This window comes from Cariama cristata, unplaced genomic scaffold (assembly GCF_000690535.1).
Source record: "Cariama cristata isolate BGI_N322 unplaced genomic scaffold, ASM69053v1 scaffold13044, whole genome shotgun sequence".
NCBI classification, from domain to species: Eukaryota; Metazoa; Chordata; class Aves; order Cariamiformes; family Cariamidae; genus Cariama; species Cariama cristata.
Genome location: NW_009613554.1, coordinates 1 through 17,176, shown reverse-complemented (window position 1 = coordinate 17,176; position 17,176 = coordinate 1). Strand labels below are relative to the sequence as shown.

General features: G+C 38.2%; 1 protein-coding gene across 1 annotated transcript in view; it reads right to left on the bottom strand.

The window, feature by feature from the left end:
• Nucleotides 1–16,877, bottom strand: part of LOC104160839 — a gene marked incomplete at its 3' end in the record, with an annotated part of 22,528 nt that extends 5,651 nt beyond the window's left edge. The window contains exons 1-12 of the mRNA XM_009699071.1: nucleotides 16,711–16,877; nucleotides 15,529–15,651; nucleotides 13,953–14,107; nucleotides 12,362–12,408; nucleotides 10,720–10,852; nucleotides 8,844–8,998; nucleotides 6,304–6,444; nucleotides 5,714–6,050; nucleotides 5,212–5,352; nucleotides 2,668–2,732; nucleotides 2,395–2,586; nucleotides 1,378–1,501 (exon numbers count right to left, since the gene is read on the bottom strand). Coding sequence (XP_009697373.1) covers nucleotides 1,378–1,501; nucleotides 2,395–2,586; nucleotides 2,668–2,732; nucleotides 5,212–5,352; nucleotides 5,714–6,050; nucleotides 6,304–6,444; nucleotides 8,844–8,998; nucleotides 10,720–10,852; nucleotides 12,362–12,408; nucleotides 13,953–14,107; nucleotides 15,529–15,651; nucleotides 16,711–16,877 — 1,780 coding nt within the window. The remainder of the gene's footprint in view (nucleotides 1–1,377; nucleotides 1,502–2,394; nucleotides 2,587–2,667; nucleotides 2,733–5,211; nucleotides 5,353–5,713; nucleotides 6,051–6,303; nucleotides 6,445–8,843; nucleotides 8,999–10,719; nucleotides 10,853–12,361; nucleotides 12,409–13,952; nucleotides 14,108–15,528; nucleotides 15,652–16,710) is intronic.
• Nucleotides 16,878–17,176: the final 299 nt, after the last annotated feature.

The following is a 17,176-nucleotide window of genomic DNA, read 5'->3' as shown; positions in this document are numbered from 1 at the left end:
TGTTTGATTCTGGTTGGTTTTTTTCTTGTTTTCTTTTTTTGTTGTTCACTTGGGTTTTTTTTCCCCTTTACTTCTGTTCTTCTAGTAGATATTCGTGGTCTGGACCTACTTCCTATTTCAAGTAACACCCTCCTCAGGTTACTGACCTCTCAGCTTCCTCTCCATTTGCTGCTCCTTAAGCAAGATTTGCACACTGGTATTGCTGATAAATATTATTATTGCCAATACTACTGAAAATCAGATGGCAGTAACTATTAATATTTTGGCAACAAAGTGACCCAAATACCTACTTCCTCTAGCATTTATAGCAATCCTCATATCAAAAGAGCTGCAGAGCACATCAGGGCATTTTTCTGTTATTCAGGGCAACAATCATAACTATAATTTAATTGAACAGAGGTCATGAACCCAATGAACTCCTAGTATTTTTTGACAAAACCCCAGACTATTGTAGAGTGAACAGTGAATTTAAGCACACCAACACTAGATTTAAAAAAAAATAAAAATCTTTAGAGATCTTTTAAAAACATTCGCAAGGTCCCAGCATGAGGGAAATTACAGCTGTAAAGCTTTTTCAAGGAAGTGAGCTCCCTAAAAGCCTGATGGAGATATTTCACCAATGCAAAAAAGTATTTAAGTCACTGCACTGACCATACAAGCAGGTTCCCAAAGACTCATGTTGCCACAGTTCTATCAAGAGTAGTAGAGATGCTTTAAAATGCAGTCATCCTTTCCTAAACATACCTTATTAAGTCGATAGGCATATATATATACACCAAGATGTGTGCGGTGATCCTTACATAGAAAATTTTGGAGGAGACTCCTAAATTACTACTTTAAGTTAAGCACACATCGTGGTAGTGTAACTTTCCTTTTTTTAAGACAGTAGGAAAAAACGTAGACTATGTTTTATGCACACATTTTCAGCTCAGCTATAACCCACACTGTTTTCCTTCCTTCCCTATATCTTCTATACCTATATGAGCAAACAGACCAATTTTCTGGGGTTTTTTTTGGTTGGTTGGTTTTTGGCAACACATTTATACAGCTTTTTCAACAGGAAAACTCTGAACAGACTTTAATTATTACAAGACTTTCAGGTAGTTATCCAGTATCTGGAAATGCTGAAATATTCAAGACAATTTAGGGTAGTACTTGGTATTAGAATGTTCTCTCTTGTAAGTGTTTAGGTTCTGTGTTTTTCTGGGGGACGAGGGGGTGGGAGAGGTGCTCAGAACAAAAAAGATATTTGGTGAATGAAAACTAGAGTCCTTCTACCACCGATTACTCTTAATAGTCTTTAATAGCTATATACAAGTAATTCTTAACTAGTGTTATAACCACTGTCTAGGACTGACCCTTCTGTTCTATAATTACCTGGAAACACCTCAGACAACTGCGAAATCTCTTGGCCGGTGTCACCTCCTGATGAACCAGATTGCCTTAGCAAAGCAACAGGTTGCCTTCTCTTCGGAGATGTAATATAGTAACCAAAAGATGGCTATAAAAAAGAAATTACCCCGGAATACAGCATGAGTAAATGTAATCATCAAGAAATAGGTTCAGTGGGCTTGCAAAGCAGTTCTGGCCACAGTGCCTCCCCAGTCGGTGTTTGGCTCTCATACCACTGAGAAATAACATATGCCTCCTAGCACTGCAAATGCCTAATCCCAACACATACGCTTCCAGTATCTACATAAAATAACAACTTATTTCTACCAGTTAGACAAAAGAAAGTCTCAGGATCTCTGGCTGGAGGCATGCTCTGCCACTCAGCTTCTGAATGCATCAAGACAAAACATGCCATCTCTACCGATTCACCAGGACACAACTGAATTACACAAGCATATTTGACTTCTTCCTCCCATTGCACTCACTTCCCCACTTTTTTTTTTGTCTGCAACACAGATGAGATGCTGTCTACCAACAGTAAATAAGAGAAGAGACAGGTAACAGATAGGTGCAAGAAGCATACAGAAGTACGTTGGTAAGTTAGAGTCTAGATGTCTACATTTTTACTGAAGTTGGGCAATTGCCTAGATAGCACGTCAACTATCAACGGCCATTCAAAGACACCCTCACTGTTCCGATCCCCTTGCCTGAGCAGCTTTTCATTCAACTATTATGTGGATCATTTTCTTGGACCTTCAACATGCACCCTGGATATGGTGCACTTTTCTCTCTCTAATTCTACATAATTAGTTTCTCACCAAAAAGGTGAAGATCAAGATTCATCGATAACACCAGCCAGTCCTTCACATCAGAAATTCCAAGTGGGAAACAAAACTACTTACAAAAGTAGTTCTCAGAAAGAATTAGTTACGATATAAAAAAAAAGTAGTGCTACCTGTTTTGTTCTTGTTCTTTCCTTTTGTCTTAATATAAGATACATACCCGTTTCACATCACTGCCTCCACCAAGACAACCAAGAGCTTCAGATCTCTGACCAAAGAACTCTCCCAAAGACAAATGTAAATAACTGCCATCTTTATCAAGATCAGATGTTCTCGGCAGAATGCAGCTATTGGCAGATTTCCATGAAGTATCTGCTAACTGAGATGCGTTTAGAACGTCTACTCTTTCCGCCTGCAGACAAAGAGATTTCAGAAGTTCTAACTTGCAAACAAATTAGAGAACTACTCCATTTACACCGAGGTAACTAGTTACCTGCACAAGTTTGTGTGCTTTCTCAAATTCTTCCTGGTCCTGTGCAATCAGAGCTGCTGCTTCAGCTTAAAACCAAAGAGAACATTTATTAAAATAAGGCATAAGTTATTAAGTGCTGTCATTACTGTTTTGCATCATTAAACTAAATTTGAGGGACAGATATTGCAACATTTAATTCTACTTCTGAGACAGTTTGGGACACACTAGGAGTTATTCCATCGAATTATAGTGAGAAAAGTTCATATGAAATTCATATTAAAAGGGTACTCCCTGGATCTTCAGGAGCCAAAGTAAAATCAGCATTTAACTAACAAACTTAGCGGTAAAGAAAGTAAGTCTCTTATGGCCTTAACTCCAAACCAAACTATAACTTTTCATAGGTTATGCTACCCATACTAGCTAGAATTGAGCATCATATGACTATCTCCAAACAAACTTTTACTACATTTGCTTTTGAAAATTTCATCAAGGTGGTACCTGTGAACCTGTGAGCAAAGCAAACAGCCTGGTTTGTACCAGTTCATTAAATACCTGTGCAAATTAACAGGCCAAATAAATCAATGCTTCTTTTAAATTCAAGCGCTTGTGTTATTTCCACAATTACCATTTAGAGGACAAAGGACACGTAAGAGTCTCTTCACCAAAATGATGTAAAAAGCTGCTGATCAAGAGATACTGTTCTACCACCTTATTTCAATGTTAATGTATTATTAAGCCCAACAAAACTTATAAAATATGCGGCCTTATACACACAGCATCCCTAGTCATAGAGCACACACAGCAAATGGAGGAATAAGTCAAGAAGGGACACAAACTTGTAAAGTGAACACAGCTGTTGTCCATAAAATTACTGATGGGAAGTCGCAGTACATACTTTGAGGAAAGAAACAAAGTTGGAATACATATTTATTGAGCAATCCAACTGCGTTTCCCACAGGCAACCTAGCACTACGACACACCGTTATATCCAGCTGAACTCTAAAGCAGTATCAGTTCTTAGCTTAAACCTCTGTATGAGCACCATACAGCTCTCCGAAGACTTCCTCAAGCACCAAACCCTGTCAAGTGAGCAATCCGGCGCTATTCTGTACAAGAACACACCGTGTGCACAGCTTACTGACAGAGACAGACATGCCATAAATGAGACTCAGAAGCATCAGATGTAACATGTCCTTTCTGTCCCTACAAATAAAATCTCTTATCTGTCAAGCATCACACTTGAGGACTGCAGACAGGCAAACTAGCAGCCAGAAAAATACTAACCACATTGAATCCGTAAGCACATGCCTTCTACTGTGCGAAGAGGTAAGGCAATCAGCACGAAAGCAGAATTGCCTTAAAAAACGATCAGCTGGGAAAATGCTAATCAGTCTTGGAAAAATTTACAACAGTCAAATATTCTAATCACTTGACAACCTGAGTCTGAGACGGCGGAAAGCGTCTGAAATATTCTGGCACTTGAAAAATAATGGAGGACCTCTGCTTTACAGCCACAGCAGATAAGGAAGCTTTCTACCAAACTGGATCATATTTGCTTGTTCCAGCAGAAAACCACTGCAGTGTTGAAAAACATTATTTCAACTAGACAACCTTGTTTGATCACTCATTCAAAATAAACAATTGTAGACAGCAACATATACAGCATTCTCTTTGAAAGAAAAAAGAACCTTCAGTGGACTCTGGACATCTTTATAATACATCAGCCCATCCAAAAGCCAATTTTAGAAACTAGAAGACACTAGGAGAAACTGTTGCACACATTGCTTCAATCTGTCTAGTAAAAGAGATGACCAGATGACATTTTGGTGCTGAGGAACCGATTTGTCTACAGCATTACGTGCATATTATCCAAGCCTGTGTGACAATCATACAGACTCTCATGAAGATCAGTCAGACATGGCTTAAGGAAAATAAACAACTTTTAAAGTAAACAGAGGTTCAAAATGCCTGGAATTTGTTAGAAGATAAAGAATCCTGTAAAGCCCCTCAGTAAGCTCCAAGCCTTTTTCAGTACTAGTACCAATTTTCCGCATCAGGACATTCCCAAGGGGTTCACAAAAAAATCACAAGCTAGTGAATTCAGCGGCTCTTTTCACACTCTAGTTGATGTTGTAGAAATTTCTTGTTTACAATTATTTCCTGTCTTATAACAATCATGCAATACAGAATGACTACTGTTTCCCCTTCTTGAAAGAAAGGATAACAATAATTAAAGTCCAAAGGAAAAATTGTGGAAATGACAGCTACAGGGGTTACTTTTGCTCATACTATAGGTACCAGTGACATGTGCTAGAATGCTTTTTGAAATAAAACAGAAGACTCTTCATGGGAAGAGAAGGAAACATGGAAAGAAGTTATCAACTATAACTAATGATAATATCACAATAGGCTACTTTCAAATAATCTGTAGTATCTAAAGCCTGGTGGCTTTGCAACAACAAATAGCGATTTGTTGAAGTGAAAAAAAAAAAAAAAAGGGAAGAAAGTTTACTTAACACTATTACAGACAACAACAGCTAACTAAAAATGAAAAAGATTACATACATCCTGTAATGAACTCTTCATTTATTTTATCATCTTCAGACAGATTTAAGTTTTGTTCTTCATCAAATGAAGTGTAATATGCAAGATCAGTCACCCATTTGCCCTCTTCATTTTGATAGACAATGCTGTGTGGTAAATCACCTGAAAAATATATCAAGTGCTACGCTGTTGATTAAAATAAAAAGGAATATGGCAAAGTCTCTTAAGTTTAGATTAAGGAGTTCACTTGCCAGAAGTCAGCAACAAGTTAAACAAAACATAACTCATATTGCTGCAACTGCGAGTTTAAACTAGTTTGATCATCAAAGAAACAATGATGAAGTGCAATATACAACAGTCAGTATTTTTAAAAACAAAAACAAGTCAAAATTTATTCATGCTACCTTGTTTTTTATTACCAACTTGCATAACTAAAGAAAAATGCATAGCACACAATTTTATTTCTTCTTCCATGCAATGGAGTCTGGTCACAATTGTATAGTTTATATCTAAAGCAACCTACCTTTGTCCACTGTAGCTAAACTTATGTTCTCACAGCTGTCTGCAGTTGGAGACAGGTAAGTATCAGGAAGACCGACTTCGCATTCAGTTGCACCTGTCTGAGGTGCATCTGCACTAAGAACTTTAGGAGTGGTGTAGTGGCCCAAAAATCCTCTTGCTGTCTGTAGTACTTCTGCATCCAAAGCAGCAGCCTGACCCTCAGAGGCCTGTATTTCTTGCTTTGGAAGGACATCTGTGACATCAGCTTTATGGCTGTCCATGCACTGAAGATACAGTGAATCTAATCGCAACTCAGCAGCAGTGCAGGAATCCAGCACATCTCCAGTCACCATGCAATTCTTAGAAAACAATAATCATTTGAAAAGTGTCAGAAGTGCAGCTGTTAACTGTTTGTGCTAACAGTTCAAGGTGCAAAATAGTCCAAGTTAACTATGTTTGAAAAACATCTAAAAACAAAGTGGTGCTATTAATTTTTTGTAAAGAAAGTGTGGGTTGTTAGTTCACCCTCTAACAAGTTTTTAAATGCACTGCCATCTTCTACTACAGTCATACTCTATATGACAAACAGAAATTTAAATGACAGTTTCATACCGGTTGCGGCACTGCTCCAGGCAGCACTTCTCTTTGCACAGGACATCCAGTTATCCCTTGATTTTGCAAATCTTCATCACTAGCATTTCCAGAGTCCACTCCTGTCACAGCCTGGTAAGCATCAGGAATCTGAAAGTTCTCCTTTTAAAAGAATTAAGATTTAAGCTACAGTAGAACAGATGTACCAAAGGGAAAAAAAAAAAATTAACACTACAGTTGTTTTCACGGTGTTAAAAAATTCTCTAGTAAAGAGATTATCACATTTTGTTTGCTCATGTGCCACTGCCAGAGGCATCTCTAGCTGCTAGCACCACCACCAGGGACAACAGTTCCTGGCTATGCCCATCCATGCATCTGCCTCCAAGGGCATACGCAGCAAGAAGACAGGGGAATCTCTTTTCATTCCTACTCCATCCTTTCATTCCCTTTAACAAGGGCACCATGCTACTCCTCTTCCCCTTCTGGCTGACCCACTGCTGGATGAGGACTCCGAACCCAACTCAGGACCTGTTGTACCTACCCCACTGCCGATCTACGACAGCAGTGAAGCAGGAACGCCTTACACAGGTAGAGAACTTGAGGTCAGAGAGCAGAGCTGTGTTATTCTCACTCTTCAAATCACCACTCATCCCTTTCTTCATGTACAGCCGTAGACCAGCAACTGGCAGCCTATGCAGACTACTTTTACATGGTTAACATATCACTTCCCACAGCTTGGAAACTCTGATGTCAGTTGGGAAATTTCGGAAATTTCAGAAACTACAGTTCCTTTAACTGTTTAAATCAACCACACTTTCCCAGTCTGGTCAAGCATGCAACTGCCAGGATCACGTCCATTGTTGCAAAGCCAAGAAAAGAGAAAGGTACTTAGTCCCCAGCAAGCTGCTTGTAATGGGGCTAACTGCTGCTCAAAGGCAAACCCCAAGTCAGCCAGCTGCTGCTCTACACTTACCTTTCACACGCTCACCAGCCATTTCAGAAACTTACTTACTCTCCTGGAAAAACAAGTCTCTGTGATGCTATACATTTAATAAAATCTTGGACATTGCTATCCCAGATAATAAACCAGTGATTAAAAAGATTTTATAAATTAGTTGTATGATAGAAAAGAAGTGACAGCATGTTACCTTAATAGTGATAGAAACAAAAAAAACAGAATCAGTCACAGTTAAAACTGTAACTCTAATTAAGAATAGCAAGAACTTAAACTACTGAAAGTAGTTTTGTCACAGAACTAGCAGATTAAAATTAAGCAATTCCTACACAGACAATAAGCCCATCTCCTGGCCATGACAAGCAAGTTACAAGCAAGATCAAAAGATGGCCTTAGTTCCACTTTAGCTGGCCCAGCTTGCTGGGGTTGGAGGGGACAGGGTAAAGCAAGCATTTTATGGGTATTAGCTTTTTTATGGAGGTTTATCTTTCAGCAAAAATACTTTGCATTCAGAAGCTGGTAATCAAAATTAAAATCATGCCATCACAAGACAATGGTATCAGTAGAAGCTTCTGCTTAGTCACCCATGACGTAATTTCCCTTGGTGGACTTGAGAGGATCCCAAATGCTTATCTACAAACATTTTACCATCTCTGACACTAAAACCACCACTAGGAAGCTGAAAAAGGAAGCAAGGTGTCTAAGAAACATTCATACCTTAAAGTATTCAAGAGAATGCCTCAGAGGTACAGTAAGTTCAGACCAGCATAAACAATCCAAAACTCTAAAAGCATTTTTTACTTTTGTAATACTGCATTTTTTAATCCTTATTAAGTAGTCCAGCAGAAAAAGTCTTCAGGAAATACTACTGATGATACATTAATTACAGGATTTCTCTGAGGACAAGTCTCCATCATTCCAGAGAAGGGACAGTAAACCAGTCCTAGGAGTCTGGGGTTTTGGAGGTTGTTTTTTTTGTTTTGTTCTGGTTTTTTTTCCTCTTTGCAAGATCAAGTAACAGAATTGACTGCACAAGGTTCTCTATCAGAGCTGCATATCACGAGAAAGAAGGCGGCTATGCACAGGACAAAGAGGGGGGTGAGAAGCAGAGTTAGACAGGGATGGGAAACCCAAATGGAAACTTGAATAAAAGAGACACTACACCAGGAAACTCTTCAGCTTTGCTGCAAGCCTTCCTGACTAATGTCTCTAGGGACAGCCAACTAGTTACCAGCTCTCACAAACAGCAAGACTTTCTGCAACAAGCAGATGAATCAGCTGCTAGCTCTGCACTACAAGGAAGAGGAAAATAAATATAAAAATAGCTACCTAGCTTCTTTCCTTTTCTTTTTTCCCCTCCCCAGGGAAAACCTCGCAGAGCAAACAAAAAGTCTGAAGCTCACTCAAACGGCTTTGTTTCTAGTTTAGACTTGTATTTGCTATCTTAAATTTAAAAAAGAATCCTTTGCCATAGAGGCTACCTGTTGGACAGTGTTTGTCTGGAGAGAAAGAAAACCTAGTTCACCCTGGCAGACAACCCTCAATGATGCTAACATGTTTAAGGGATGCTGTGCATGCTGAGCTTTAAACTTTACTTTAAACCTACTTGAACTAAGCCATTTTCAGAAAGCTTCAGTGCTGTACAGCATTCTGAGAGTTTCTGTATGTCAATGTCTCCTCTTGTCATTTCTGGTTGTATCAGCTGCTCAAAATAGGCTTCTAGTTGGTTATCAAAGAACTCTTCATCATCAATATCGTCATCTATTAAAAGAGAAGAAAATATTCTATTCACCTTTCACAGACATTTTAAATCACCTGACATACTACCAAAGCAACGACACACTCACACAGTCAGAGCAGAATTATCCTGGTTTTCCCTTAAAACAATCGGGTCACAGAAACATGTGATTGTCTTATTCCGTGATTAGTGATACACAGCAAAACAAGATGACTATAAGCTAGCATTTTAACTCCCTGGCTATCAAGTGACTCATCTTCCTCCACCATGATCTATACACCACCACATTCCAACTAGCAAATCATACACATACTTACAAATTGAAAAATCTATGTAACATTTTTCAAACTTCACAGGACGTGACTGAAGCATAGTTCTACATTTCAATGGCAAAAAATGTTAAATGCTATTACTAAGTGTCTTCAGTTTTTGAAAGAGGACTAATACCTATCCTCAGAACAAACATCCATAGAATGCTTTAAAAATGACAGAAGGATTAGTTAGTTACCTGAATGGCAGACAAATAAGTACAATTCAAACTCAAATTACCAACAACACAGTAATTGTTTTAATTGCATTACCTATGTCTCGATTTCTTTTGTGAAACTGAAATAATAATCTGCTATCTTCCAAATAATGAGAAAGTACATTAATGTCTTCTAGTTCAGATACCAGAGACTTCCTCCTTATTTTTAGAAATACTCAGCTGCCAAATTTACACTGAATACAGAATTGGATGATAAAAATTAGTAACTTGCACACTGACCAGGAAAAATAAAAAGATCAGTTAGCTTCATCAGTACCGGAACCCTGAATAAGGAAGTATTTCCAGCTAATGACTACCAACTCCTTTGGAGGGCAGTTAAAAGTAATTCCATCCCCTTGGGTGGAAAAAAAAAACAACAGTATTTTTAGTTAGCAAACTATTAACTTCATTTTTATATGCTTAATGCACAAGTGAAGTTATGCAACAAGAAAGAACAAGACTTCAAAAGATAATCGTGACATCTGTAGAGGTCGTGAGAGAAATCCAGTAACCCTACTTGAACACAGGGCTGCTTCGTCTTAAGATGCAGTAAACCTATTTATCACTCTGCCTTCCTCATTCCTGGTGCATCTGAGGACATACCCTGTCACCCTTCAAGTTACCTGCAAAGTCAACTGCATTAATAAAGAGCATGTTTGTCCTTCAGCAGCAACTACTGGAAGGGCAGAGAAATTTCAAAACTCTTGCTCAGGTATACAGAACTCAAGCTTTCACTTTTATCCCTGCAGGTAAACTACACTTCCGACTTGGCTGTCACCCTGCACGTGTGGCATCTAAAGAGAGTTGAACTGAAACTTAAGGAAAAGTTAATTCTAACTGCATGTACATGTTCCTCATCATAGAGTTTTATCTCTATTAATCTAAACTGAGACTGTGGCTAGGGTTACCACTTTATTAACAAATGCCCACGTTTCTACCTGTATTTTTGATTCACAGCAACTGAGGACTGTTGTTTAATTTTTTGAACATCCACTTGTGATCTTCTCTGACAAATTCCATAGCCATCTACCCCTATTACAATTTTAAAACAGCCAGTTTCTCAATAAACAGTTTTCTTTCATATTCCTAATACAGTTTTTTAATCAAGCGTAACCCTGTATTAAATACTTCAGTAAAACAACACCTTTCTTTTCAAGTACACAATAACATCGAGTCAGAATTCTAGACTCAACTACCCAGAGATATAAATACACTTACCAATGGAATCTTCTTCTGAGCTTGCAAGAGATGAGAGTTTCTCATTTTCCAAAAAACTTGAAAGGCTATTGCTAAGATGATCACTTGAGATTTCACCTTCTATCAGCTTTTCAGAAGGTTCAGATGGACCAACCTGTGAAAAGCATCCATACAGAAACGTTTCTAGGAGTTACTAGCTATCGTATAAATTCAGTTAATAATAAGTAATTCATGAGGTTAATAAATATTCCAACACCCCCTCCCTTTTTCTTTTTCCCCCTACTTATCCCAGCAAACATTCTAGTTCTAAAGGACTTTGCCTGCTAGCTTCCAGAATGGATATATGCAACAAATACAGGAATCATAAAGGGGAAAGAGGGGAAAATGATCTGAATGACACTAAACCTAAAAGACCTCAAAAATAAAGTTTTATAAACTTTATAAAGTTTTAAAAATAAAGCATTAAAGAGTTGATACTTGAAAAATTACCCCCTCCATTCATTAGCTGCATTCCCAACTTAAAAGTACAAGGACAACTCTCAATAGTTTCCTATGCTGCTAAAACAGTGCTTCTTCAGAAATCGTACACCGATTTGTTGAAGTGAATGATAATTTCTTCAAATGAGGATACTAAATTACTTACAAAGTAGTATTTCAGCTGAATCAGCTAACTGTAAATATTGTACCTTTTACATACCTGAATGATATTTAAAAACAGCACAATGTAATGTCTGTTTTCGATTTAGTCTCACATTCTTTGTGATAAACAGATCATCTTTGACAGACAGCAAAAAAGTCAAAGTTCAGAAAGAACTGGAGAACTTGAATTACAGTTTTCAAATGACAGCCTGTGAGCACTCAACTGCAACTCACTAAGCACTGTGGCCCCCAGAAAAATCAAAGAAAACTAAATCAATTTAGTAAATACCAGCCGACACATTAAAAAGTACACACTGGACAGCATCTGGCTGCACCTTGAGGCATATTTTCTATAAGGGCCACAAGATCTCCCATTCCTGTCCGCCTTGTACCTCTGTGCCCATAATTGTCAGCTTCTCTAACGTAGTAGATAAAAACAGTTGAAGCATAGCCTGACCTGCACATACCTGCAGCTATTTGGTAGCTCTGGGACAGAGACACGCACACACAAAAAATATACACAGGCAGCAGAAAGACTGTGTTCTCACAAATGGTGCAGTTTTTAATGTTGAGGACTCTGAACTAATATTCCTCAAAGTAATTAACAAGTACAGGGGCAAGTCGAATCAGGTTGATATTGTCTACTTCAATTTCCAAAAACATTCCAAAAAGTTCCTCAAAAGGCTTTTCACTAAACTAAACTATAATTGGGATAAAATGTGAGGTCTATACATTGATAAAGAACCAGAAGACAGCAGAGGCTTGAAGTAAACAACAATTTTCACAACTGTGAAAGATTAGGTGGAGTCATGCTCCCACAGTAGTAATTAAGCAATCTGCAAAAAGGAGGCAAAGCGAGGCACGACACATTCAGCATGCTAGCACTGCTACTAACTTAAGGGATACACGACGTAAGGCAATAAACACAGTTCAATTCCCTCCCTCCTCCTCTCACAGAATTAAGTGTATTACAAGATTAATACTAGAAAACCTTTACTTTCACTGTATTTAGAAAAGCTTTCACCTTCTTATTCTTACTGTCTGGAAGAAAACATATTCCAGTTGACAAATCTGAAACAAAAGAATGTAGCGTAATCAGTGGTTTATTACGTTCTTATGTTATACTACTAAGTACTAACTACTCTATAAGATAGCAGACCAAGCCTCTTGAAGGCCTTGGCATAAAAATAACCCTGAAATATAAACGTTATCACAATACCAAAGTTGACATGTTCTTATAACAATGATCTAAAGTATCTGGGAGTCATTAAAAAGGCAGGGCTTCATCAGGGCTAGAACTGTAAAAATTACACAAGACAATTACTGCCTTACAGATTTCTAAAAGGCAGCGCAAAAAAGTAAGGAGTGCCAGGTTGCACTGGCAACAGTAGGAACAAGTGTTCTGTTCCACCGTTGCATTTCACCTACTGGGCCAATTCTTTTTTTTTTTGATCACTTGTACGCAGCTTCCACTTCTTTGTGTTGTATCCACCCGTAATCCAATTGCAAGTCCCATGAGAGAGAACTTTTTAGACATACACATACAGATCTTAGCAAAAAAAGGTTCCTAATTCTTAAGTAACAGATGGGAATAAAAGCCAATTTCCAGACCAGAATCCTAAACCTTGAATAAATAACAAGTTAAAATTAATTAACTAAATACAATCAGGCACTATCAAGTCCAAACATTGGGCAGTCCCAGTTTTCCAAAGCATCGTGACCTTTGCTGCCATAGCTACCGCTACTTTCTCAAGACTACAACAACAAGGGACTGAAGTTAACACTTCACTGTTAGAAGTGTGTTTTATAAGGGCCCATTTACATTACAAACCATAGTACCTTCTAATTGAACATGTTCTCTATTAAATTATTAACTCTCACCTCACAAAAATCTATGCAAAGATTCAGATAAAGCTTAGTAAATATATACTTCTAGTCATTGCCCTTTACTAAATACATTAACTGAACTTTAAGGAACAAGGAGAATTTAATCACAGGACTGGCATTAGCAAAAAATCCAAACAAGTTTAATATCAATAGCCATGCTTTTGAAACAAGTTACTGAATATTATTTTGCTTCCACTACTCTATTCATACTTCAAAAAAAGCATAGTTTTCACAGCAAGCATCCCAAAACACTTTTTCAAGCATCACCTCACTAGAAAAGCATGTTTCCAGCTTCTACAGCTGCAGTTAAAGATTATCTATTACAGGTTGGAACGGGGCAAGAAGAGAGACATTAGTTAAATATAATGTCATAGACTTACACCTACTGAAAGAGACGGGGGTAGAAAACAACTTACATACACTTTTTCCACAAGTAAACTTCCTGAAATTAATTCAAATTCCTACTAGCATTCTAGTTACAGTATTTTTATAGCAAACATTATTTTCACCAGCTTCCTGTCCAGCTTTGTACTTTGGGGAGAAATCTAAGAACATAATGTCAACCACAAGCTTTCTCTGCGTTCACCTTGTTCAAATCAAAGAGATTTGTTTTCAATACCCTCTTACACTATGCCATAAATCAGTGAAAGGGTCAAGAGAAGACATCCATAGCATAAAAAGCTAATTGCACTGAGAATAAGTATACAGTTTTTCTCAAATTTTAATACCTTCCAATCGTTCAAGTGGCAATACCTCAAGTAAGGTATCTTGACTGCGATTTGAATGCTCAATGACATTCTGATCCTGCTCTCCATACACTGAGCGGGATTCTTTCAAACTAACAGAAGTTGGTTGCGGTTCTTTAACTTGTGTAGCAACTTCCCTAGAAAGAGAATTATTTCAATGAAAAAAATCACTCAGTGAGATAAATAGATCAACATGAGTACACAACATCTCTCTCTATAAAAATTTGATAAATTCTCCAATTTTAATGCCTTTGTCTCTAGGAAGTCAGCTGTTCCCATTAATATAGATTCTACAGACCTATTAACCTGATATTTTACAAGAAAGAATAAACATCAAGATCAGAAGGGCTGCAGTTTCATAACCTAAAGTGTGAAACAAACAGCAACATTAAGTGTAACAGATGGGCCTCTACTTTTTCCCGTTTGTTCTGTTGTCTCTTTCATTTCTGCAAAAAAAGGGCAAAGTATAAGGGGAAAAGGGTCTATTCTGGGCGAGTTCTATGATCAATTTGAGAGCAAGTCAAACCCTAGACAAGATTTTCCTAAGTCCACAATATCAGCCTGCCTTTTGTAACATTAAAGCAGGGACTAAATCATAAAGAAGATGACTTGCTGAAATTATATACAGTTCTGTAAAATAACAGCTTTTATAATTCCGCAGGAAAGTTATTTTTCACTTCTGGTTTCACAGGACTTCCACAGGGGCAGATAAGCTAATCGTGTAAGATGTGAAAATCTCCAGATTGAGGGAACTGAACCATACTTTTGCTTTAATCACAGAATCACAGAACGGTCAGGCCAAAGCAGGGTGACCTACAGCAAGCTGCACAGGATCGTGTCCAGGCCATCAGCAACAGCTTCCAACACTTCCACCACTTACTAATGCTCTCTAAATTCTCTCACTAACACTAGTTATTTCCTAAGAAACAGCAATCACTGAGGCTACAAGGAAGCTAAATTTAATAGAAATTGACATTCCTTTCAGTATACTTAGGTGGAACAGATTTAAATCAGAGCAAACTATTATTGACACAGATGACACGAACCAGAAACATCATCTTAATTCTAGATTATGTAATGTAAACTAGGTAAATACAAGCCAGATTCAAATAAGTCAACTAAACACACTTCACAAATTTTTAATTAGCATGACGACAAGACAAAACATCATAGTTAAAAAAAAATCATTTCTAAAGATTCATGAAGCCCAACTAGTCAATCAAACAGCAGAACACTGTTCATGTAGGGCTGTACAGGCTATGTGGTAGCATTGCACAGGATGTTTCCACAGAGCCTGCCACTATCCCTCTTCAGAGAACACAGAGGAGCTGTTTTAGTAGGAAAAGCTGCACAGGCAGCCAAACACTGTGAGCTAACGCACAGGCTAATGCACAGCTGAGCTCTCCAGTTACCGCCGTCAAACGGCCAGCAGCAGAAGCTGCTGCTGAGATGGGCAAATCAATTCTGAAGTATTCTGTAATTAGCTTATAGTACATATAAAGCTACATACTGGTATGTGCATTTTAGGACAGAATTAGATTTTAACTCTCTCACTTACATGTCATCACGAAAGCTGAGGGCAAATCTCCCCATTGGCTCAGGATCTGACTGACTACCGTGAGAAGATCCTGATGGAGCTGAGTGTTTGTCTTCTAAGTAGGATGCACAGACATCAGAGAGCCTGTAAAGGTGGGGAGGAAAAACACACAACAGAATTATTCTAATATTCATCTCTCCTGTTTTCCAAAGAACCAAAAAAAGAAAAAAAATTATACTGATGGACACTCATCTGCTATGAGTTCAATTATTTGAATATTTTCGCATTTTCTAGCCAATCTGTATTTACAGGTACACATATATACCCAGAATGATCCTCTCCAGTCTTCTGTAGTTCTCTAGAGAAATACCACACTATCATTTCTTCACCGAAATTTCTTCACCGAAAGGGTTGTCAGGCACTGGAAGAGGCTGCCCAGGGAAGTGGTGGAGTCCCCATCCCTGGAGGTATTTAAAAGACGTGTAGAAGTGGTGCTTAGGGACGTGGTTTAGTGGTGGGTTTGGCCATGCCAGGTTTATGGTTGGACTCAATGATCTTAAAGGTCCTTTCCAACCTAAACGACTCCACGATTCTATTTTTAGTGGCTATTGCTGTCCCATTTAGGACACACACTTCTGGAAAGACAAGGTATAAGAGTCTGATCTTACTTTTCGTTAAGTCACAGGACAGCGGTTAAGTGAGCAAAGGCTTCCGACTGCTACACTTTGCTCTACTCCTTGCTGAACAAATCATTATAAATTGTGTTAAATTTTAATTCATATCCGTGACACTAGTTCTTACACTACCGTTTCTAAAATGAGCCAGATTCAGGTAAGTTAAATGAACAATTGATAGAGTTAACAGAACACATGTGTAAAAACCATATTATTCTCTGTATGATCTCAAACTTGAATACACTAAGCTGAAGAGTCAAGTTAAAAGACTGTTACCAGACTAAAAATTAAATTACTCTTTTAAAGGGTAATTTTAATAGAAGTATTTCATGAGTTACAAATTTAATGCAGATTTTTCACCACTAATGCAGTCAATCCTATGTTTGCTAACTAGTATGCTACTGATTAGTACATAGTGTTATCATCTACCGAATAATCTGTCAAAAGAATTCTTCTTCTCCAAAGTCAAATGTTTCAAACCAGCCAACTGTTTTTTACATTATTAAGTAGTATTAACCGACAGTCTCACCTGTTGTCACAGCCTGGTTTACTCCTAGCAACAGTTGAAGCTGCAACAGGTAAGCCAGGGTTTGAAGAAATGGTAACATTTTCAAAAACCACACTTGCACTGCTACTCAGTGAATGGCCCAAGAAGCTTGGAAACGTCTCATCGGCAATATTTTTGAACTCTTCCATCATCCTGCACAAGTTGCTTAAAATAGCGCTCTGCTTGGCACCACGATCAGCCCTGGTCCAGCGGCATCTGAAAGCAGGAACAAAACACCTAGCCAGCTACCCAACTCACAGAAACGCCGTCAGAAATACGTTATTTATACATCGCACCCAACATTCTTCGGCAGTCACCTCACTTTATCCACAAACGTCCTTAAAAATTACTTCCAGCCCTCTTCCCGCAAGCCTCGTGAGGGCTACCGAGTTTTACAGCCGCCTTGGACTTTCCAGAAAGCGCAGCGCCCCTGCAAGGCCCGGGCACC